The 24,276-nt window shown below is 43.3% G+C and overlaps 1 protein-coding gene across 4 annotated transcripts in view; it reads right to left on the reverse strand.

Annotated features, from left to right (window-relative positions):
- Positions 1 to 8,051: 8,051 nt before the first annotated feature.
- rnf19a (ring finger protein 19A, RBR E3 ubiquitin protein ligase) overlaps positions 8,052 to 24,276 on the reverse strand; it is an 89,544-nt gene continuing 73,319 nt past the window's right edge. For all 4 annotated transcript variants that reach the window (XM_038810106.1, XM_038810105.1, XM_038810104.1 and 1 more), the window contains exons 6-10: positions 23,242 to 23,356; positions 17,690 to 17,848; positions 15,982 to 16,195; positions 14,458 to 14,601; positions 8,052 to 9,980 (exon numbers count right to left, since the gene is read on the reverse strand). In XM_038810106.1, coding sequence (XP_038666034.1) covers positions 9,308 to 9,980; positions 14,458 to 14,601; positions 15,982 to 16,195; positions 17,690 to 17,848; positions 23,242 to 23,356 — 1,305 coding nt within the window. In that variant the 3' untranslated portion in view covers positions 8,052 to 9,307. The remainder of the gene's footprint in view (positions 9,981 to 14,457; positions 14,602 to 15,981; positions 16,196 to 17,689; positions 17,849 to 23,241; positions 23,357 to 24,276) is intronic.

Consider the following 24,276-nt stretch of genomic DNA (forward strand, 5'->3'; position numbering starts at 1 on the left):
ACCCACCCTATACCCGTAACCCAAACAACCCCCCCTTAACCTTACTTTTTAGGACACTACGGGCAATTTAGCATGGCCAATCCACCTAACCCGCACATCTTTGGACTGTGGGAGGAAACCGGAGCACCCGGAGGAAACCCACGCACACACGGGGAGGACGTGCAGACTCCGCACAGACAGTGACCCAGCCGGGAACCGAACCTGGGACCCTGGAGTAGTCATGTTACATAAATTGTGTTCTTTGATGTCAACTAATATAACCCATTGTGATTAAAAGGAGTTTTTCACACAACTACTACCAGATCTGGCCTTTCAATTTTTAAAAATATGGTCCTTTAACAATAATAATTTGTGGGAGTCTAATTTATCCACCTAATCATTACTTATAAACCAGTCTACACGCAACATGAAAATGTAATACAAAAATTGGTTTAAATGTAATTCCCTGATGGTGGAATCCAAATTTACAAGGATCCATAGATTCATAAAGTCACAATTGCTCTTCCATTTCCTAGGTAATTTATTGATTTTAATTTGAATGCAATTCCAGTTGGACCGTTAAATATCCGAGGTGAATTATTACATTACCTTAATTGGAGTTCTAGTTTCCTCTCAGATTGTTGTCGACTTCCCATTTTTAAAAAAATGGCTAATTTTGCCAACTTAAGTGATGAATCTAGAAAACTAACTTAGGAATGGTTACAGGGATGGTGCAGGCGGGAGGGATTCAGATTTCTGGATAACTGGGGCTCTTTCTGGGGAAGGTGGGACCTCTATAGACAGGATGGTCTACATCTGAACCTAAGGGGCACCAATATCCTGGGGGGGAGATTTGTTAGTACTCTTTGGGGGGGTTTAAACTAATTCAGCAGGGGCATGGGAACCTGGATTGTAGTTTTGGGGTGCGAGAGATTGAGAGTAGAGAGGTCAGGAGCACAGATTTGACTTCGCAGGAGGGTGCCAGTGTTCAGGTCAGTGGTTTGAAGTGTGTCTATTTCAATGCCAGGAGTATACGAAATAAGGTAGGGGAATTGGCAGCATGGGTTGGTACCTGGGACTTCGATGTTGTGGCCATTTCAGAGACATGGATAGAGCAGGGACAGGAATGGTTGTTGCAGGTTCCGGGGTTTAGGTGTTTTAGTAAAGTCAGAGAAGGGGGCAAAAGGGGGAGGTGTGGCGCTGCTAGTCAAGGACAGTATTACGGTGGCAGAAAGGATGCAAGATGGGGACTCTTCTTCCGAGGTAGTATGGGCTGAGGTTAGAAACAGGAAAGGAGAGGTCACCCTGCTGGGAGTTTTCTATAGGCCACCTAATAGTTCTAGAGATGTAGAGGAAAGGATGGCGAAGATGATTCTGGAAAAGAGCGAAAGTAACAGGGTAGTTGTTATGGGAGACTTTAACTTTCCTAATATTGACTGGAAAAGATATAGTTCGAGTACATTGGATGGGTCGTTCTTTGTACAATGTGTGCAGGAGGGTTTTCTGACACAATATGTTGACAGGCCAACAAGAGGTGAGGCCACTTTGGATTTGGTTTTGGGTAATGAACCAGGCCAGGTGTTAGATCTGGAGGTAGGTGAACACTTTGGAGACAGTGACCACAATTCGGTGACCTTTACATTAGTGATGGAAAGGGATAAGTATACCCCGCAGGGCAAGAGTTATAGCTGGGGGAAGGGCAATTATGATGCCATTAGACATGAATTAGGATGTGTAGGTTGGAGAAGTAGGCTGCAAGGGTTGGGCACACTGGATATGTGGAGCTTGTTCAAGGAACAGCTATTGCGTGTTCTTGATCAGTACGTACCAGTCAGACAGGGAGGAAAGGGTAGAGCGAGGGAACCGTGGTTTACCAAAGAAGTGGAATCTCTTGTTAAGAGGAAAAAGGAGGCCTATGTGAAGATGAGGCGTGAAGTTTCAGTTGGGGCGCTTAATAGTTACAGGGAAGCGAGGAAGGATCTAAAGAGAGAGCTAAGACGAGCAAGGAGGGGACACGAGAAGTCTTTGGCAGGTAGGATCAAGGAAAACCCAAAAGCTTTCTATAGGTATGTCAGGAATAAAAGAATGACTAGGGTAAGAGTAGGGCCAGTCAAGGACAGTGGTGGGAAGTTGTGTGTGGAGGCTGAGGAGATAAGCAAGATACTAAATGAATACTTTTTGTCAGTATTCACTCAGGAAAAAGATAATATTGTGGAGGAGAATGCTGAGACCCAGGCTATTAGAATAGATGGCATTGAGGTGCGTAGGGAAGAAGTGTTGGCAATTCTGGACAAGGTGAAAATAGATAAGTCCCCGGGGCCTGATGGGATTTATCCTAGGATTCTCTGGGAAGCCAGGGAAGAGATTGCTGAGCCTTTGGCTTTGATTTTTAGGTCATCATTGGCTACAGGAATAGTGCCAGAGGACTGGAGGATAGCAAATGTGGTCCCTTTGTTCAAGAAGGGGAGTAGAGATAGCCCCGGTAACTATAGGCCGGTGAGCCTAACGTCTGTGGTGGGTAAAGTCTTGGAGAGGATTATAAAAGATACGATTTATAATCATCTAGATAGGAATAATATGATTAGGGATAGTCAGCATGGTTTTGTGAAGGGTAGGTCATGCCTCACAAACCTTATCGAGTTCTTTGAGAAGGTGACTGAACAGGTGGACGAGGGTAAAGCAGTTGATGTGGTGTATATGGATTTCAGTAAAGCGTTTGATAAGGTTCCCCACGGTCGGCTATTGCAGAAAATACGGAGGCTGGGGATTGAGGGTGATTTAGAGATGTGGATCAGAAATTGGCTAGTTGAAAGAAGACAGAGAGTGGTGGTTGATGGGAAATGTTCAGAATGGAGTTCAGTTACGAGTGGCGTACCACAAGGATCTGTTCTGGGGCCGTTGCTGTTTGTCATTTTTATAAATGACCTAGAGGAGGGCGCAGAAGGATGGGTAAGTAAATTTGCAGACGACACTAAAGTCGGTGGAGTTGTAGACAGTGCGGAAGGATGTTGCAGGTTACAGAGGGACATAGATAAGCTGCAAAGCTGGGCTGAGAGGTGGCAAATGGAGTTTAATGTGGAGAAGTGTGAGGTGATTCACTTTGGAAAGAATAACAGGAATGCGGAATATTTGGCTAATGGTAAAATTCTTGGTAGTGTGGATGAGCAGAGGGATCTCGGTGTCCATGTACATAGATCCCTGAAAGTTGCCACCCAGGTTGATAGGGTTGTGAAGAAGGCCTATGGTGTCATGGCCTTTATTGGTAGAGGGATTGAGTTCCGGAGCCATGAGGTCATGTTGCAGTTGTACAAAACTCTAGTACGGCCGCATTTGGAGTATTGCGTACAGTTCTGGTCGCCTCATTATAGGAAGGACGTGGATGCTTTGGAACGGGTACAGAGGAGATTTACCAGGATGTTGCCTGGTATGGAGGGAAAATCTTATGAGGAAAGGCTGATGGACTTGAGGTTGTTTTCGTTAGAGAGAAGAAGGTTAAGAGGTGACCTAATAGAGGCATACAAAATGATCAGAGGGTTAGATAGGGTGGACAGCGAGAGCCTTCTCCCGCGGATGGAGGTGGCTAGCACGAGGGGACATAGCCTTAAACTGAGGGGTAATAGATATAGGACAGAGGTCAGAGGTGGGTTTTTTACGCAAAGAGTGGTGAGGCCGTGGAATGCCCTACCTGCAACAGTAGTGAACTCGCCAACATTGAGGGCATTTAAAAGTTTATTGGATAAGCATATGGATGATAAGGGCATAGTGTAGGTTAGATGGCCTTTCGTTTTTTTTTTCCATGTCGGTGCAACATTGAGGGCCGAAGGGCCTGTACTGCGCTGTATCGTTCTATGTTCTATGTTCTATGAATGAAAAAAATAAGCAACGGCTTAAAAGCAAGACCAGATGTGAAAATTCTAGAGTTGTGTTTGGGTAATTTAAAGAAAAACAACAATGTGAATTGCAGGGTCCACTTCATTTGGTGCTTATTTTTCGGTGCTTCTTTCATTTCTGTAAAAAAGAACTCTCCTTCACTCAGTAAACAAGGAAAATCTTGAACTTTCTGTCCAAGATACTTATTTCAATAGCAGAGAGAGACTTGCTCACTCGTTTGTTGGGAACATGCCTGTACATTTAGTAAAAACAACGAGGGCAAAGACTCGAGAGTTCGTTAAGTCCACTTCCTCATCCATACCTCCAACGCAGTGTTTTCCTCAACCCCTTACCTCCATATGCAGTCTGTTTTTGAAAGTCACAATTAAATCTGCTCCCTTTAACCCACACCATTCCAGATCATAACTCACTGCATAAGATGTCCTGTTGCACTCCCCCCCCCCCCCCCCACCCAAACCACATCTTTGCCAATGCTCTATCTGAATCACTCTGTAATTTAGAACACCTCTATTATATCTTCTTACCCTGCTCCGAGAACAATCTCAACTTCTCTGGTCTCCCAAACAATTGGAAGTCCTTCATCCTTGGTACCATTGGGCGGCACGGTAGCAGCGGTTAGCACTGTTGCTTCACAGTTCCAGGGTCCCAGGTTCGATTCTGGCTTGGGTCACTGTCTGTGCGGTCTGCATGGGTTTCCTCCGGATGCTCCAGTTTCCTCCCACAAGTCCCAAAAGACATGCTGTTAGGTAATTTGAACATTCTGAATTCTCCCTCTGTGTACCCGAACAGGCGCCGGCGTGTGGCGACTAGGGATTTTCACAGTAACGTTATTGCAGTGTTAATGTAAGCCTACTTGTAACAATATAGATTATTATTCAAATAGATGTCTTCTGCAACACCTGAAAGCATGTTACATGCTGTGGTAGCCAGAATTGAACATACTACTCCAGCTGAGATCTAACCAATGATTTATAAATGTTTACCTAACTTCCTTGATTTCAACTCAACTCGTATAGATCTATAAATACAATTGAAATTCAGTTAATTAAAATAAACCTGGAATCAAAAACTAATCACATTAATTTACTAAATATGGCAAAGCCCCAACGATAAAACAGTTCCAGACCGAGTAATGTCTCTACCCAAGCTGGATAACTACAACACTGGCATCTACCCAACAAGTGGAAAATTGTGCAGGTAATGCCCCATCCATAAAAAGCAGAACAAATCCAATCTGGCCAGTTATTAATAGTATCAAATCTCAATCATCAACAGTGATGGAAGAACTAATTGACAGTGTAATCTAGCAGCACTTACCAATAATAACCTTTATTAGTGTCACAAGTAGGCTTACATTAACACTGCAATAACGTTACTGTGAAAATCCCCTAGTTGCCGCACTACAGCGCCTGTTAGGGTACACTGAGGGAGAATTCAGAATATCCAATTCACCTCACAAGCATGTCTTTTGGGACTTGATGGAGGAAACTGGAGCACCCGGAGCAAACTCACGCAGACATGGGGAGAACGTGCAGATTCTGCACAGACGATGATCCAAGCTGGAATTGAACCTGGGACCCTGGCGCTGTGAGGCAGCAGTGCTAGCCACTGTGCTGCCGTGCCACCCACAATAGCCTGCTCACTGATGTTTAGTTTGGGTTCCACTGGATGGTGTCATTACTTATATGAAGAAAGGAGGACGTAGTTGGAGATCAATCTCAGCCCATGACATAGTTGCTAGAGTTCCTCAGGGGTCCTAGACCCAACCAACCAGTTGCTTTGTCAAATTAGCTTCCCATAAGCAATGTTCTCTTTAAAACTTAATTGTTGCATAGCCAATTCCTTCAATCCTTTTACGTTTTCTAGCATAGCCACACACGTCTCATTGTGGAACAAAGCCTGCATCGCACTGTACTTTCCAGACTGCTGTACAGCCAATGGGAACATTGATCATAAGGTCAGAAGGAGGATATTCTTGAGGATTCTCCCTCTGTGTACCCAAACAGGCGTCGGCGTGTGACAACTAGGGGATTTTCACAGTAACGCCATTGCAGTGTTAATGTAAGCCTACATTACCATAGACCATATCCAATGAGAACCTAACCATCTCACCTCAACTTTCAACAGCATTACTATCACCAAATACCCAGTCAACATCCTAGAGGTGAAGATTGATTAAAAGTAATTGGCCCACATGGAGGCTGCAGAGCAGATGTGAGGCTGGTAACTAGAGTGGCGAATGACACCCCATGACCATATTTTTGATAAACAGAAGCAGCATGCTATCGCCAGAGCAGAGCATTCCCACAACAGATCAGTTCAAAACACTCCTCTCAAAGCCTCACCACCATCTACAAGGTGCAAGTCATAGAATCATAGAATTTACAGTGCAGGAGGCTATTTGGCCCATCGAGTCTGCACCAGCTCTTGGAAAGAGCACCCTATTTAAGCCCATACCTCCGCCCTAGCCCCGTAACCCATCAACCCCATCTAACCCAAGATCAATTTAGCGCGGCCAATCCACCTAACCTGCACATCTTTGGACTGTGGGAGGAAACTGGAGCACCCAGGGAGACAGTGGGTGAACGTGCAGACACCGCACAGACAGTGACCCAAGCGGGAAACCAACCTGGGACCCTGGCGCTTTGAAGCCATAGTGCTAACCACTATGCTACCGTGCTGCCCCATGTCAGTGATGGAACACTTTCATCTTCCATAGATGAAGCAGCTCCGACATTTGAAGCTCACCACATTCCAAGACAAATCAATTCAATTAATCAGCATCCCACCCATCACCTTAAACCTCCACTTACTTCACCAATGGCAAACTGGTGGCAGCATGCATCATCTACAAGATGCACTACAGCAAATTCACCAATGTTTTTTACAACAGCACCTCCCAAACCAGCAAGGAAGGATAATGCACATCAGACACATGGGAACACCACCACTTCCAAATTGCTCACCATCTTGACTTGGAATTATCATTCCATCATCACTGGGTCAAAATCTACAACTCCCTACCAAACAGTACTATGGATGTAGCTTCACCACGTGGACTCCAATGGTTTAAAGGTGGTGGCTCACCCCCGGCTTCTGAAGGGCACCTAGGCATGGACAATAAATGTTCATTTTACCAGCAATGCCTGCATCCTGTGAGTGAATAAATAAAGACAAGGATCCCATTTGAACTTACAGCCTTATTAATTTCCTGCCAATTTCCAAAGATTTGTATGTGTACGGGAGCCTGCATGTTATTCAGTCACACAGAGCATCCACACCCCCCCCCCCCCCCCCCCCACCCTCTAAAATGTAATCAACGTGGATTTGAAACATTGGTTTCAAACATAAGGTTGAAAATTTGTACATTTTTTGGCAAGACATTGCAGAATGCTGCAGTTCTTTGCTAATGATGTATTATCAAGAGAGAGAGAAAAAGTATCTTTCTGGAACCTAGTTGAAAATTTTCAAATTATCAACATTAGAAAAAAACTCCCCAAGCATCCAAAGTTGCAATGCGTTTTGAAACATACAACTTTCAATCTTCTTGTTTTGTTATGTGGGTGCAAATCTAACCCACAGACATACATTTCATTAAATGATTTCAGATATTTCAAATCAGGTCTTATCTCCCTGGGCCTCAACTCAGTGAAGGGTTTCAATCCCTCTGCAATAAAAGCACTAGTTTCCGGTTACTTGGATACCTGTTTCTGTTGCCATCTCACTTTTGAGACTATAGTATTTCAATATATAACATCACATTGATAGATTCTAATTTTTCTGCCCGTTTTCTTTTAAAAAGGCTTTAGCTTCTTGTTGGGGAACAGTTCAACAGGCACAGATTGTCCTCCAGTATCTCAAACAAATGGCCATTATTGAAGAACAAATGATAGCAGGCAATTTGACAGTCAATGCCAGTTCTTAGTTTGATCAAACGTCCAGAGACATTTCAGTTCAGCACCGGATAGTTGTCAAAAGCAGCAACCTGGAGTGATTTTACTCTCCATAAGAGGCCAAACATAACACCCACATTATTACCCTGGATCAGACAAATGGGAAAAGCATGGGATCTTGGCCTGTATACCTCAAATGAGTAGCTGAGCCAAGTTGCACATCATTGCTCGGATTTTAACTTTATCAAACCAAGCTATTTTGCAGATTATAAAGATGAACACACAGCATTGGTTTTTAATTGTACTTTATTTTAGATATGCATCTTACAGTCATCCTGTTAGGCAAACCAGCTTGCAAACAAATATACAAATACGAAAACAAGCATTATGCAACATATACTGTAACTGGCACTAGTGTTCCAAAGCTTATCAAAAGAAAATTAAAAAGACCATAACTTATGACTTCTTATTCTTCTGTTCATAAGGATAAAATTTCAAGCATTATCAACATGGCAACATAAACCAAACACTGCATAATGCGCAAAACATACTCACATTTAATTACTCAATTTTGCATTTGTGAAGTATGTTGTAATTTCAACAGTGCACCGTTATAGGCCGTGGACAGCCTTTTTGTGAGTTTTTTTAGTGTCTCGTCACACGCTGGGGGGGGGCAAAGGCCATAGTCTTCACCTATCTTCTCTAATGCTCCAAACAAAGCAATGTGCAAATTCTGCACTGTGCTTTCAACCTGTAACAAACTGCAGCAGCATTCATTTGTTATGAATACTTGCTTTTTCAGAACAAAGAAACCAGTTAAATCAGTTATGCGAAACATGTTTTTCTTAAAAGCCTGAGTACTGTCTTTGGTAGGCTAATATAGGGTTATATCTTATTCATTCATTATACACAACTTTCATCCAACTGCATTTTTAGCATTCTTCTGTGATATGCTGTAATCCACTACAGATTTTTTTTTTTTTTTGGAGAAGTATAAATATATCCTCAATAACATAGGTATTAAACAGTCTTTTCCGAAGGCACCAGGAAACACCGAGGGAAGAACGGTCGATCTTTGATAATTGAAAGGAATTACCAGTCAAGAATGTGTCTTTCTGATGTAATCTTCAACTGATTTCTGCTCGCACTTTACTGCTTGAACTTCTCCAAGTTCAGTTACACATTCTTTGCAATATATCACATGCAATTATAAGTGACAGAAAAATAGACCATCACTTCTCACTCAACATGTTACCTGTCAGACATCAACACTGCCCAATAAACGCCTCTCAAAAAACTCTTACCTACTGCTCTCCCAGTCCTTTCAAATTGAACTGGATAAGTGGGAGACAGATCTGCAATGACATATTTAACCCTGACACCTATACTTTATTTTGACCCTCAAAATCCATGATCTTGTTGGTTAATAAGCACCACTTTCTGTTTCCAAGTTATGAGTTTCCTTTTATATCAATTACCGTATAATCAACTGTAAGCAGGACTGATTAGCGACATCTTATGATTAGAACTGCAGCATGGAAGGATTAAATCTCAGTATGAATTGCACTGGTCTGTTCCTGCTGGTTATTATTGGTTATATTTTCTGCCTCCTCAATGGCATAATTTGGCACTGCTGAAGTTGCAGCACCATTCTCTTCTGCAATGAAGCTCAACTGCAAGACATCGGCACTTGGCCCAGTTGCAACAGAAGCAAGAAGACCACCTTGCGATGGGCATGTCTCCAGACGATCATTCTCCACCTCCGGTAGGGGACTGACCGCTGAAAACCGACTGTGATAGTCACTGGAACCATGGCTACAAGACGTTTTCATACTCTCCATGTCCGATCCACTAAATTCTGAGAAATGGCTGGAGTGAGAGTCTGCCACAGATGGTATACTGTCACTAAGTGATGGGGAATCAAATTCACTTGAATTGGTGCTTCTTTGTTCAAGTAACTGTGCATCCATCTCCTCTCGAGTTTCATTTATCTTCATACTGCCTCTTTTCTGCAATTTTCCGTTGCACTTTTTAGCTGTTGTTTCTTTGGGCCACTTGGAGGCACTGGATCGATTGTCCACAACAGGGGCTGTAGGTAAAATGGCTACATTACGACCAGGCACACTGCTGTCTTCTACGCTACTGCTTCCACTGTTGTGTCTGAACTTTGCAGGCTTCGATTCAATGTCAACTTGCACCTCCAGACTGTTTCCTTCCCTGAAAGGAGATACACACACAAATGTCAAGCTCATTACAGGCGATGTAGGAATATTCATCTATAAATGTTCAACTGGAGCATAATATGGAGAGGATGTTGAATCTAATTGAAGTACAACAATTTCAGAAACCAAATAGATGACATGAGAATTACAGGTATTAATCCACCTCAGTTCAGATGAATAGCAAACCACACAAACCGTTCCTTTTGTAGAGAACAATGCCATTAGCTAACTGACTGAATTCCCGGTCTTGTAATTCAGTCCCTTGATGCAGGATCTCAGATTTATTTATTTTTTGCCACATGGTGTCACAGAGACTCGTTTTGGCCAAAGGCAGATAAGAGAATAAATAATACCTCTACAGCCTGACAGCTTGCAAAAATGAAAGTCCTGGGCAAAGCCTACACAACTACACTGTCCCAAAACATTCCCTTCAGTCACATTTGCATTTTTAAGTCTAGGGCAGTTCCTGTGATCAAATGAATCAATCTTTCAAAGAAACAATACAATTTACACTATGCCCAGGAGAATAATACAATTCACACTATGCCCAGGAGAATAATATTACAAATCACACTCTGCCCAGGAGAATATTACAATTCACACCATTCCCAGAAGAACAATATTACAATTCACACTATGCCCAGGAGAATATTACAATTCACACCATTCCCAGGAGAACAATATTACAATTCACACTATGCCCAGGAGAACAATGTTACAATTCACACCATTCCCAGGAGAACAATATTACAATTCACACTATGCCAAGGAGAACAATATTAAAGTAAAAGACTCCTCAAGAATTATGCAGAAGGCAAAGTTTTCACTTATCTTATGGGGGATACATATAGACTTTTACCTAACACATGAAGGAGAAGAGCAATCTGTGAACATAGAATTACGGCTGATTTGTTACAAAGGAAAGCTTTACACTTAAAATGTCTGCATTAAATTTAACCTGCGAATGCTTGCTCAAATACAGGAAAACTTTCCACTGCCTTGATGTGTTCCAAACTTCTCTGACAGAAACGGCTTTGCTCTACATACAATTTGTTAGCCTCTGTTTTCTGGGCCCTCTGCTCAGCCCAGGCCCTGAATTCCAGTTCAGACATGCTGCAGGATTCTCCACCGGCGGATCCTCCGTTTTGCCGGCACCCAGGGCTTTCCCACCGGCGTGGGGATGCCCCATAATGGGAAATCCCACTGACCGGCCAGCGAAATGGAGAATCCCGCTGGCGGGTCACGGCAGGGCGGAGAATCCAGCCCCATTGACTAGGAAATGGTTAAATCTAGCAGTGTCTTCATATATTCCTGGCCATTAGAATTTCTGACATTGAAGCGTCTTTCACACAAGAGGCCATCAACAATAGCAATAAACCACTCAAAGCAAGGGGAGAACATTTAAGTTTGAAACCCATATTTAGGTTAAGTGAGAAATAGGTTAACTGGAGATGGACGTGAGGTAAAGAATACAGCTCAACATACTAACACAAACTCAAGTAGCCAAAAAGTGTAGCTTGCGTTTTTCCTCATTTTCCCTTCCTATCGGGTTACCTATTGCTCACCGGGGCGCAGGACCAATTGAATTAGCAACTTTTGTGCACCGGCATACATGTGTTAACACAGTCACAGAAACCCAGATTTGTTAAAAAATTATATTTGAAATGCATTATCAGCAGCATTAATATATTAACCAGATTATTAGAGCACCGATGGAATATTTGGCTTTGGATAGTTGGGTCCAATCATAAATCCAAGCAGGTGCCTTCTTGAGCTCACTGCATATCAAATAATAGGTTCCCACTCATTTTTCACAAGATTAATTAAAATTAGGAAGCCAACTCTACCAGTCTGATTGCTCACTCACGCCCAGCTCACAGAACATACCTCTCCAACACACATGTAAATGAATAATGGAAGGTGCCAAATATTTTCATCTCTTGAAAGTGCATTGAGTCGCAAAACACATTTTCTTAATTGGTCATTAGCAAAGAGAAATATTCCAGATACATAAAATGATAAAGTCCGGAATACTCGGATCTATTCTTTCCAACATTAGCAACAAGAGGAAACTATGTCCCAATATAGGAAAATGGTTTTGAAGGGCTGAATTATGCATCAGATCCTACACATACCAACACTAATCTTCGGCAGCCTCGCCTTGGTAATCAACTCTGTATTATCACCTGGTGGGGTCAGGGGCCCCACTCTGGCACGACTGTCCAGGCAGTTGACGGAGAAGGTGCAGGATTTGCTAGCCTCTGTTTTCTGGGCCCTCTGCTCAGCCAGCTGAGCTCTGATTCTCTTGGCCTCTTCCAAAACCCAACACCAATGCAATCTTTATTTTCTCTTGTTCTGCTTTAGGATAGCAGCTGCTCATGAGCCTGCCATTTACACCTCCTCTCGGCACATCTTGTTTCTTTACTTGTCCCACTACCACCTTGCAACATCAACTAGTCTATGGGGCGAGTCCCATTTCCCAACCTATGTCAGACCTTCCCTTTTGTGTTCTCCTATTTGACCAACTTTAAAACAATTAAATTTCTAGCTTTCCAGTTCTGATGAAGGATCATTGACCAGAAACGTTACTCAACTTTCCTCTCTCCACAGATGCTGTATTTCCAGCAGTTTTCTGACAAACCTACAGCAGGTACTCAAAATAGGTATTTTTTAAAAAAGCACTGTTTGCAATGAGTTATTTGGAGGAGCACCAGGAAGTTGGTCTAAAAAATAATTTAATCTCAATAGATTTATTCTGTATTACCACTTCTGTTCAATTAAACACAGTGAAATTGGAAAAATAACTTTTAAGTCATCAAGATTCAATTCTGTAGTTCAAGAGTTAACTCTCGGAGGAGTCGGTGTGTAAAAGACTGTGTGGAAGAACATGGCTGGGAAAACTATATGGGAGCATTCATTTACTTCCTTTTGTGATGTAACATGAATTGCAGCAGCAGGTGACAAAAATGTGGCTTTAAATCCAAGTATGTAGGCAGCATGGTAGCATTGTGGATAGCACCATCGCTTCACAGCTCCAGGGTCCCAGGTTCAATTCCGGCTTGGGTCACTGTCTGTGCGGAGTCTGCACATCCTCCCAGTGTGTGCGTGGGTTTCCTCCAGGTGCTCCGGTTTCCTCCCACAGTCCAAAGATGTGCAGGTTAGGTGGATTGGCCATGATAAATTGCCCTTAGTGTCCAAAATTGCCCTTAGTGTTGGGTGGGGTTACTGGGTTATGGGATAGGGTGGAGGTGTTAACCTTGGGTAGGGTGCTCTTTCCAAGAGCCGGTGCAGACTCGATGGGCTGAATGGCCTCCTTCTGCACTGTAAATTCTATGATAAGTTCTTAGCTAATTGCAAACGAAACTTTGAACTGGCCACTGGGCTCAGGATCATTACTGCAGTTTGCATCCTTAGTGCTCCCCTGGAGCCCAACTCCCAGGTGCACCATTTCTGCAATGGGTAGCATCAGAAAACAGTGCCAAGTTCCTAATGTTCAAATGAAAGGTCACTGTCCAGAAATGTTAGTACGTCCAGCATTTCCTGTTTTTATTTCATTTTAGTGCAAGTTCCTGATTGCTTCGGCTTCTAACATGGAATGAAGAAATAAGAAGAACAGATTTGTGTCCCCCAGCCAGATTTTGATATGCATGATGGTTACTTTCCAGTCTCTCAGGTTAACCAAGAATCCATCTGCCCTCTCAGGGAGGCATAAAGAATCTCATAGCACCATTTGAAGAGACGCTGAAGGCTTTCTCAATATGTGGTCAGTATTGATCACTGAACCAACAACACTAAAATAGATTGTCTAGTTATTAATCTTACTGCTGATGATGGGATTTTGGTGCATGCAATTTAGCTGCCACGTTTCGTACATTACCTATATCATTGCCAGTGATATACCCCAAGGTTGTGAAAAGTGCAATGTAAATGCAAGTCCTTTATCTTTCTGTCATGTTCATAGATGCACCATGCAAAAAAAAAAAGGAGCCACCTCAGCTAGGAAGTAACAGTGTTACATAGAAGGTGCCCTAGCAATTATTTAGACAGCAATTAAAGAAGTCATTATTCTTTTTTAAAAAAAAGTAAATTTAGAGTACCCAATTCATTTTTCCCAATTAAGGGGCAATTCAGCGAGGCCAGTCCACCTACCCTGCACATCTTTGGGCTGTGGGGGGAAAACCCACGCAAACACAGGGAGAATGTGCAAACTTCACACGGACAGTGACCAAGAGCCGGGATCGAACCCGTGACCTCGGTGCCGTGAGACAGCAGTGTTAACCACTGCGCCACCATGCCGCCCCAAGAGGTCATTATTCGTTAAAGCAGAATTTATAACTTACTTTTCACAATCGGTGCATTTTTTTTTTAAACTTGAAAACAATTAGTAATACAGCCAGCAATAATAATTTCAACATATTTAAATGGTCACCAAGCTGAAGGAATCATTACAAAATGTCAGCAAAATGACATACCTGTCTAGTGGGTTGTAGGAATTGATAATCGATCCTGCCATGGCCCTTGTGCTGGCATTGTCACTGATGGTCCCAATGCTGACTGTGCCAGATTCACCACTCAGACTATATCGTTCCTTCTGGATATCTGCCTGCACCTCTAACCTAAGTGGATCAGATCAAGAATTAGAGGAAGAGATAACACAGAAAAAAAAATATACTCCTCCCCCCCGCCGCCCCAACAAAACTTGTACAATATAACCACTTAGAATCACTCGGGAGGGCATGAATAAAACGCACAACTGTGCACTTTTGGACATCCCATTAGGAAAGATGTAAAAGCAAAGAATAAGATGCAAAGTAGGTTCACTAGGTTTGTCACTTAGGCAGAATTGAGAAATTTTGACTTTTTCCCCCTCTTAGTAGAGCGAATTAAACAAGGAGTGACCTGAAAGAGGTGCCCCAGTGTTTGAAGGATTACAGTGATGTAAATAGTTATCAAATGTATTCACTGGTTGGTTATACAACAACAGGACATCTTACAATCATAGAATTTACAGTGCAGGAGGCCGGCATTCAGCCTATCGAGTCTGCACCGGCACTTGGAAAGACCACCCTACCCAAGCCCACACCTCCACCCTATCCCCATAACCCAGTAACCCCACCCAACACTAAGGGCAATTTTGGACACTAAGGGCAATTTAGCATGGCCAATCCACCTAACCTGCACATCTTTGGACTGTGGGAGGAAACCGGAGCACCCAGAAGAAACCCACGCACACACGGGGAGAATGTGCGGACTCCGCACAGACAGTGACCCAAACCGGGAATCGAACCTGGGACCCCGGAGCTGTGAATCAATTGTGCTAACCACTATGCTACCCTTCATGGGGAGGTACAAAGAGAGTATTTTCAGGGGATGGCCAGAATGTGGAATTTTGTCGCAAAATATTTTTGGAACATTCCATGAACTCTATCACCGAAAGGTAGAAATATTAAAAGGGATGGGGATTCCGAATGGGAGTGGGTCAAACCAAGTGGCTCAGTGTAGAGGGACATTGGCTCAAATGACTCATTTCTGTGCTGTAACATGTTATGATTCTAATGCAGTATGCGCCAACAGCCGAATTATTATTTTGTAAAAATAAATGTAGAGTACCCAATTCCTCCCCCCCCCCCCCCCCCCCCCCCCCCCCCCCCCCATTAAGGGGAAATTTAGTGTGGCCAATCCACCTACCTCTGCACGTCTTTGGGTTTGTGGAGGTGAGAACCACGCAGACAGACACAGGGAAAATGCGCAAACTCCACACGGACAGTGACCCGGGATCGAACCTGGGTCCTCGGTGCCAGGAGGCAGTAGTGCTAAGCACTATGCCACCGTGCCGCTCTTACAGCCAAATTATTTTATCTGCAGTCAGTTCCTTCTTCGCCAATGGGTCCTCCAAGTCAACTCCAGTACCAGTATTCATAATTTTAAGTGTGTTTAGAAAGGTTGCAGACAATGAAAGGACTTTCCACCGACTACAAAACTCTTGTGGGGCTTACCTATTGAAACAGTTGACCATCACACTCCCAGAAAGGCTGCCTGTGATACTAGCTCCAGCCAATGCCATGGTGCTCGCTGTTTCACTCAGGTTGTCTCGTATCGCACCTATTCTGTCCATGTGGCTGCCGCTGGCACTCAAACTGCCCGTTAGGCCTCCAACACTTCCCTCTCCAATACTGGGGTTATTGCGAGCCTCAACAACAAACGTGGTATCTAGATGGGCAGAAACAAACACAGCAGAAACTTATTACTTTTGATTAATTTCACTTTTATTAGCAATTAAAATCGTGAGCAGATGCTTCAGGCTGCAAGTGTGAAAACTCCTACAGAGCTTCCTGAATAGGTTACATTATCTATTATGCATTAAAACTTGCCTTACACTTAGAGCACAGAAGTCCTGTATGAGTATAAACATTTTTTTTTAAAAATCATATAGCTAATGAACTGATTTTTGTAAATTTGCAATGTCAATAGCCTAGCCAATAAGGCCATATGAAAAATCAGCACAAACTGAGCAGCTCCTCAGGTCTGGAATCTAATCAAATGCTGGATGTGGTTAACTGCAGACACCGTGAACTATAAGTGGAAAAACAATAATATAGATCTAGAGACAGTCAGGCATCCAACTAGCATCACTGGAGGGACCAAGAAGGTCAACCTAACTGATGTACAGGTAGAGTGACAGAAATATACACAGGCAATCACTACAATTGTGCAAAATTACATTTCAACAGGGAACGCCAGCCTTTGCAGTTAAGTATGTTTCAGCAGCTGAGCACATTAGTGCAGGGCTTTCAACTAATGGTGCCCAAGTCCTGTTCAGTCCTGTTATGCGCTTATGTCCTCGTTGATTTTGATAGGGCGGAGCAAGAGAATTCGAAAAGGCTGTTCTTGATGGGTAAACCGTAATCAGCAAAACGGAACTTTTGCAAATTCTTAGAAATATGGAATGAAACTTCCTATTCATTCTCCCACCCCACCAAGGCTCCAGACATGCATGTTGTCTATGCCCTGAAGTCGAAGTTTGGACAGCGTTGCACGGAACCATGAAAAATCACAATAGCACAACTAGGTATAAATGGGAAGAGTCAAGCCAAATCCAGAGGGACAGTAGACACAGCTAGTTACATACTGCAGGAAGGACTGTTTATCCTTAAACGGACAGTGCATGAGAAGCAAGAAAAACCTACAAAATTTAGAGGTAATGGGCAGTCAGTTGAACTAAATTGACTCTTTTCATAAATAGGCTTCTTTTTGCAGAGTTAAGCTGGCATGCTTTTGTGCAGTCTACAGATAGCCTTATGGTTAACAAAGGAACTGTTGAAATTGCATTGTAAAAGTGAATCCATTAAAATTGCTCACAGGAGCATGAATTTGCCACATTGCTGCGAGTACGCTTTGACCGCAGCCCCTTGTAACACCTTTTCCCCCCCATGAGAGATAGATAGCAACTAAATCTCTGTGAGCCAACAGATAGAACAAAGCAACCACTGGACAAAGTGTACTCAGTGATTATGTTAGACACACAGCAAACAGCACTGCCTACAGAGATTTATTAAGATGTCGCCCACTCACCTCTACTACGCAAGGCACAGCACAAATTAAAGCAACTAAACACATATGCAGTCATGTACATGGAAATGAATATTAAAGGTAACAGATAGCTTCAACAGGTGGCAGGATTTTTCCTTTCAAAGTAGCCCTTACCTAATGCTGCATTTCCTCCGCCAGCATTATCATTTTCATCATCAAATTCAATCCGCACACCTTTCCCAGTGCCAGCAGAAACGCCACAACCTCCACTACGGCAGAGGGAAATTGGGACTACTCCATAAACGTATGCCAGCATAATGGGAACCCCAATTCCTGTAAAGATAGAACAGGAAAAAAAATGCATTCAACAGAAAGCAAAGTTATCACTTATTTCATGCAGCATGTTTTTGTGTATTTGTTACATTGTTCATCACATTATCTACCCCAGGCACCACATACAAATTCAAAATAATCTGGCGTGTCAGTTGTCAGCCCTTGGTAAAACCCTGCAACAGTTTGGCAAGCTTAGATCAAGATAGGTCACTGCATGTCGATAAGCAGATATTTCCTACTTTGTGGTCAGGTGACTTTGCAAACACTAATTCTGTATCAATAGGCTTACAACATTATAACTGGTCCAAGCCTTCACTGCAGTTTTTCTTAATAGTTTTGTTCTCGTTTCCTTTGGCTGTTCCCCAATTACAAGCCTGATTATTTTGCAAGTCTGCGTAAATTCTCTAGCAGAAATCTGAAATCATATTAGGATTTTTTTTTTTTTTTTAAAACTTGACAGGAGTCATCCGCTAAGTATATTTGTTTTTAAAATGTGTCAATTACACACAAATGTCAACAGTTACATGTTGTGAAGACGCGTGCAGTTTGAAAACGTACCAGACAGCCTTGTATCAGAGGTAATTACATCAACAGTGCGGTCACTGGGTTTATTATGCAAAAATATACAATATAAAACAATTTAGTCGATAGGATCAAAATGAAACTCGTCAATTCAACAGCGAAGCTACTCCCCGTCTTGTAGCCCTCAGTATATCATCCCAGTGTTGTTTGAAATGCTGTCTTCAGACCCTTTGTACAAAAGTGCTGCTGATACTTTCCCCTCCCCCACCACAGCTGAAATGAATACAGTCCGAACACTTCATATTACACTTTCCTAGTAACAGTTTTTCTTTCTGTTGGACACAACTGGTTTGATATTTTAACTAATTACCCACAAGCAAACACAATTGTCACTTACATAGTATCTCAATGCCTCATCACACAAAAATAACTATATCAGCGAAGAAAATATTGAAACAGCCAACACAAAATATTTTACTGAAGAACTATTGGTCCTGAAGATATACGTTCAATTAACAAAGTTATATACTCATTAAGGGAGATGCTTTCCAAAAATATACTCAATTAACTAAAAATATAACATTAGGGTCAATGTGTGAAAGTACAGTCCCTGTAATCCACCACGGGTGTACGTGTTTAAATTTAATCTTGAATAACACTTGACAAATTGAGCGGGACACAACTTTCTTTTGCTCGAACTCCACAACTGAACCCAAATCAATCCTGTCTGTCACACAGATTAAGGAGAAAAATATTAACAAATGAGACCACTTTTCACCCAACAAACTCCTCCAATTCACTCCATTCACTCAAACATGCATACAGACTGCCATCCAGTAGCAGGGGCAGGCTTTTCAACATGCTGGAGCAATGGCGTAAAATGGGAATAATATGGCTAAACAGGAATCAGCATAAATACCCTGAAGAGAGTGCGCAGTAAGATGAGGCACACATGGAAGTGCGATGGATATAGGAATTTCAGATATATTGTAATATATGTATTTGGCACAGTAAGAGTTAAATGGCTGTATTTGTGTAATGACTGCCGCAGTAGCAATTTTAAAAACCCTGGGTTGCAAGATGGCAATTAAAACATTTTCAAAGCTTGGGCTAATGGATTTTTGTTTGGATTAAGAAGGTTCCTGGGGAGTAGATAGCTGTAGACATTGGGCTGGATTCTGCAATGCTGGGGCTATGTCCACACGCCAACGTGAGAACGGTGGCATTTTATGCCAGATAAACTAGTGCAAAACGGCCACCGATTCCCCATTTTGCTGGGGGCTAGCAGGACGGCAGCATAGAGCAAACGGTTCTAGCTGCCGATACACCCCAGACAATTACCCGGTCCGTGGTCACGCATGCACACGACAACAGCCTGCAATGGCTACGCCCTGCTTCATGGCGGAGGTCGCTCATGGACCCGGCCCGCAAAATAGTCCTCCCCTTCGGCCGACTCCGGCGCCCCGGACCCCCCCCCCTCCCCCCCCCCCGTGCCTCCAGCCCCGAATAATGCCCTCCCTGCCCAAAGATAGGCCCTCCCCCGACTGGCGATGCTGGACTGAGTCCGCCACACCAAGTTCCCAACGGGTGAGACCATGAGACCCCCACGCTGTCGGGAACTCGGCTGGTCAGGGGCGGAGCATCAGGGGAGGCGGGCCTCAGGCAACGTCCTGAGGCCGTCGATACGTGGCGCAGCGTACTCTTTGCAGGGTGCGGCACATCAAATCATTCAGCTATATCCAAATCCCACACCTTCCACTACATTTTCACATCCAGTGCACAGGTAAAGATCCCAAATACAGACTTACTCCATTTCAGGAACCCAATCAGTTCAATGCGAACCCCCTTCACAATCAGCAAGGATGCAATTCCAGACTAACAATCAGAAAGGATGCGGATTTCAGACTATAGGCTTGTTAAATGCAGAACTAAGAAACTCCCTTAGCTCACCAGATGAGCTAAAACTATAAACAACCAGAGCAGCAAATAAACCACAGAGATAGTCGACTGATAGCAAAACCTGTATATGAACAACAGGAAACCAAAAAAAAAAGTCTGCTTTGCCACTCGGACCAAGTTCAGACATTTCTGCCTCAAGTCTGGGGAAGAGAGTTAGACAATAAAAACTCATATGTACAATACACTGCTGCCAGTGCAAATCTGGCCTTATGCAGGGAGGATAATGACAGTGCACAAAATGTTCCCAGCAGATGGAATTTCCATGTATTTAAATGGTTATATATATATAGGGATAAATATTGCTTAAACTTTTATAAAGCTTCTAATTGAAATTTAGGATAACTGTGCCAAGGCTAGAAGTAGAGGAAAGGGGCGGGGAGCAGAAACAGAAGGATTGCAGGCAAGAGCCTGAGGTGGACCCAGCCTATTTGCTGCAACTAAAAGAGACTTGCAGCCACTAGCAGGGTTGCCCTTTTTGACACTTCACAACTTTCTTCCAAAAGAATGACATTGTGCTATTTCTAGCAACAGGTAGTGATCTGACTCAGCGCCACGCACATTATCTGCCGGAACTTGGAAGAGAACACAAACTAGCAGAACATTTAAAGATGATGTCCAAAAAACTTGTGCTATAAATTGATGCCTGTCATCTGGTCCCATATTTATTGTTCTTTTATGCCAAGCCGTGACATCAGTTTATAGTGGCGATTACCTTTAATGCATACTCATTGGTCAGTAGGACACAACTTCAAGAGGCAACATGAGCACAGACTGATCAATGCAGAAACAGAACATCAGGACCAATCTATGTAATCACTGACAAGAGGCGACCCAATGACCTACTAATTGACTTCTGTGACACATACCCCCAAAGGAACGGAAGCCCTACTTCAATTTGTATAATTATCAGATCCTAAATTGAGTGTGCAGAACATGCCTGAGGATGAGCCTGCATTAGGGTCTTTTTAAAGATAAACTCCTTTTTCAAAATTCCAATTATGGTCTTTGTTTATTTTAATCTTGGTAATTTGACACGAGAAGTTTCAAGGCCCGAAAACCCTATGCAATCCATCAATTTGTGCTTCTTGTCTCACCATGTGCCAAATGAAGATAAAATAGCCAAGAGACCCAGAGAAGCCGGGATTCTCAGAATTGTGTTGCAGGAGTGGGCCTAAACCACCACTAAAATGTTATGGTGCGGGGGGGGGGCTGGATGGGGGCTTCAGGGGGTGGCAGCGGACAGGGATTGAGAGATTTGGGGATCTTCATTGAGAAGGGTTTAACCGAGTCTGGAGGCACTAGAGGAGGAGTTTGAGTTGCCGAGTGGGAACGGGTTTTGGCACCTACAGGTACGGGACTTTGGCAGGTTCTAAGATTTCCTCGCCTCCCCCTGAGGGGAAGACAGGATACGGTAATGTCAAAAACGGGGGTTGGGGAGGGGGGGGGGGTCTTGGAGATATACAAGGAATTGATGGAGTGGGAAGGGGTCCCGATCGGAGAGGTGAAGAGTAAGTGAGAGGAAGAGTTGGAAGGGGAGTTGAAAGACGGACTATGGGAAAAGGTCTCGAGGAGAGTCAATGCACCCTTGTCGTGCGCCAGGCTTAGCCTGATCCAGTTCAAGGTGGTCCACAGGGCTCATATGACTGCAGCCCGGATGAGTAGGTTTTTTGAGGAAATGGAGGATAGGTGAGGAACGCTGTGGGGGAAGTCCGGCGAATCATGTACATATGTTTTGGGCGTGTCCGAAGTGGAGGGGATTCTGGCAGGGATTTGCGGACGTCATGTCAGAGATCCTGGAAGGAAGGGTGATTCCAGCGTCCAGAATTGGTAATATTGGGGTATCAGAAGATCCGGGGGGTTGGGGGGGGGGGGGGGGAAGAGATGTTCTGGTCTTCTCCCCCCTGGTGGCCCAGAGACATATTTTGCTGGGATGGAGGGACTCTGAGCCTCCAAAGTTAGGAGTGTGGATCAGCGACATGGCAGAGTTCCTCAGGCTGGAAAAAATCAAGTTTGCCTTGAGAGGCTCAATTCAGGGATTCGCCCGGAGGTGGCAGCCATTCATTGACTTCGTCAAGGAAATCTGAACGTCAGCAGCAGGGGGGGGGGTTAAGAGTGGAGGATGGAAAATGGGAGGCATGGTAGTGTAAGACAAGGGCCGTAAACTTCGTTTACGGGTAATTAGGAAATAGGGAGGGGCTAGTAGGGGGATGTTATTTTTTTGCGTGTGCTGGCCCACTCAGCTGTTTAAGAAATGTTAAAGTGTTAAAGCGGTGAAAATTACAAATGCTTCAATAAAATATTTTCTTTAAAAAATGTTGTGGTGTTGGAAAATGCTTCCTGTTCAATCTCAAATCTGAAAATGTAAAAACAAAAGTCATGCAATCCAAATATATTTATTAAAGCAAAAGCAGTTTTTCTGTAGTGGGAGGAGCATGGCAAAATAAGAGCAGCTTCTGCTGTAAATGACAAACTATTTTAAATAAATATATTTGATAAGGATGGAACTGTGTAGTTTGGCAAATCATTACTATTCTAACAACACCAGCACAAGACAAATATACAGCTCCTTCACAGATCGCTACCGAACACGTATCGGAAACACAACCTTTGGCCCACATAAAACAATGAAAATGCTTTAACAAGATAGTAAATATTTTGTTGACCAGCAAACAACGTCAATGGAGGGAGGCACAAGAGTACACGGAATAGATCACAGAAAGATAAGTGAGCACAGTACAGTTTCAAATTGGACCACTTTTAGTAGCAACAATTGTAGTCGATGGACATTTTTCTTGATCTGCACTTTATTTGGTCTAGAATAAGGCATTTAAAGCACTGTCAATAAATATGGCATTACCCAATGATTTTTGAACAGGAAAACTGCATTGTTGAAAGGCTGTTTGTTTCCTTACCTACAGTTACTGCAGCAACAACCGGAGAAACAATTACAGACAATGTCACCCCTCCAGTGATTGCCAAGTTCCGCTTGTGTTTTGAAATATCCTTTCCCTCGTAGCGATTATGAATCTGAAAGTTAAAAGAAAATTCAGTCAGGCATATAGCACCTTTCCTTTGTTGGTCACTCAACGGTCCACTACAAGAACATGCATTGGTTTGTGCTCACCAATGGATGGAGGAACTGCAGATAAATGGTGTGGAAATGGAAAAGCTGTCTTTTTTTTTGTCCGATTAAGCTGCTGTGAAACACCTTGGTATGTTTTGTACGTTAAAGGTTTGATAGAAATGCACGTTGTTGCTGGAGAAGTTGAGGTATGAATGGAGGATGGTGGGGGCAGTAATAAGAGGAGTAAGGTCATTCAGCCTGATGAACACCTACATCAACTCTGCTGTCCTGATTTAAATATAGTCAATGACTGAGTATCCACAGCCCTCTAGGTAGAGAATTATAAGGATTAACAACTCCTTGACTGAATAAACCTCAGGCCAATGTTTGCAACCCCCCTCATTCTGAGACCGTATGGATTAGATTTGATTTATTGTCACGTGTACTGAGATACAGCAAAAAGTATTGTTTTGCGTACAGTCCAGCCAGATCATTCCATACAACACACAAGGGGTAAAAAACATAGGACATACATAAATACACAACGTAAATACATAGGCGTAGGCATCGGGTGAGCATACGGAGTGAGTACTACTCAGTAGAGAAGATGTGTGAAGAGATCAGTTAAGTCCACAAGAGGGTCATTCTGGAATCTGGTAACAGCGTGGAAAAAGCTGCTTTTCAACCTGTTCGTGCATGTTCTCAGACTTTTGTATCTCCTGCCCAATGGAAGAATGAACAACCTGGGTGGGAGGGGTCTTTGATTATGCTGCCCGCTTTCCCATGGCAGCGGAAGGTGTAGACAGAGTCAGTGGATGGGAGGCGGGTTTGTGTGATGGACTGGGCTGTGCTCACGACTCTCTGTAGTTTCTTACGGTCTTGG

Source organism: Scyliorhinus canicula, chromosome 10 (genome assembly GCF_902713615.1).
Source record: "Scyliorhinus canicula chromosome 10, sScyCan1.1, whole genome shotgun sequence".
Lineage (NCBI taxonomy): Eukaryota > Metazoa > Chordata > Chondrichthyes > Carcharhiniformes > Scyliorhinidae > Scyliorhinus > Scyliorhinus canicula.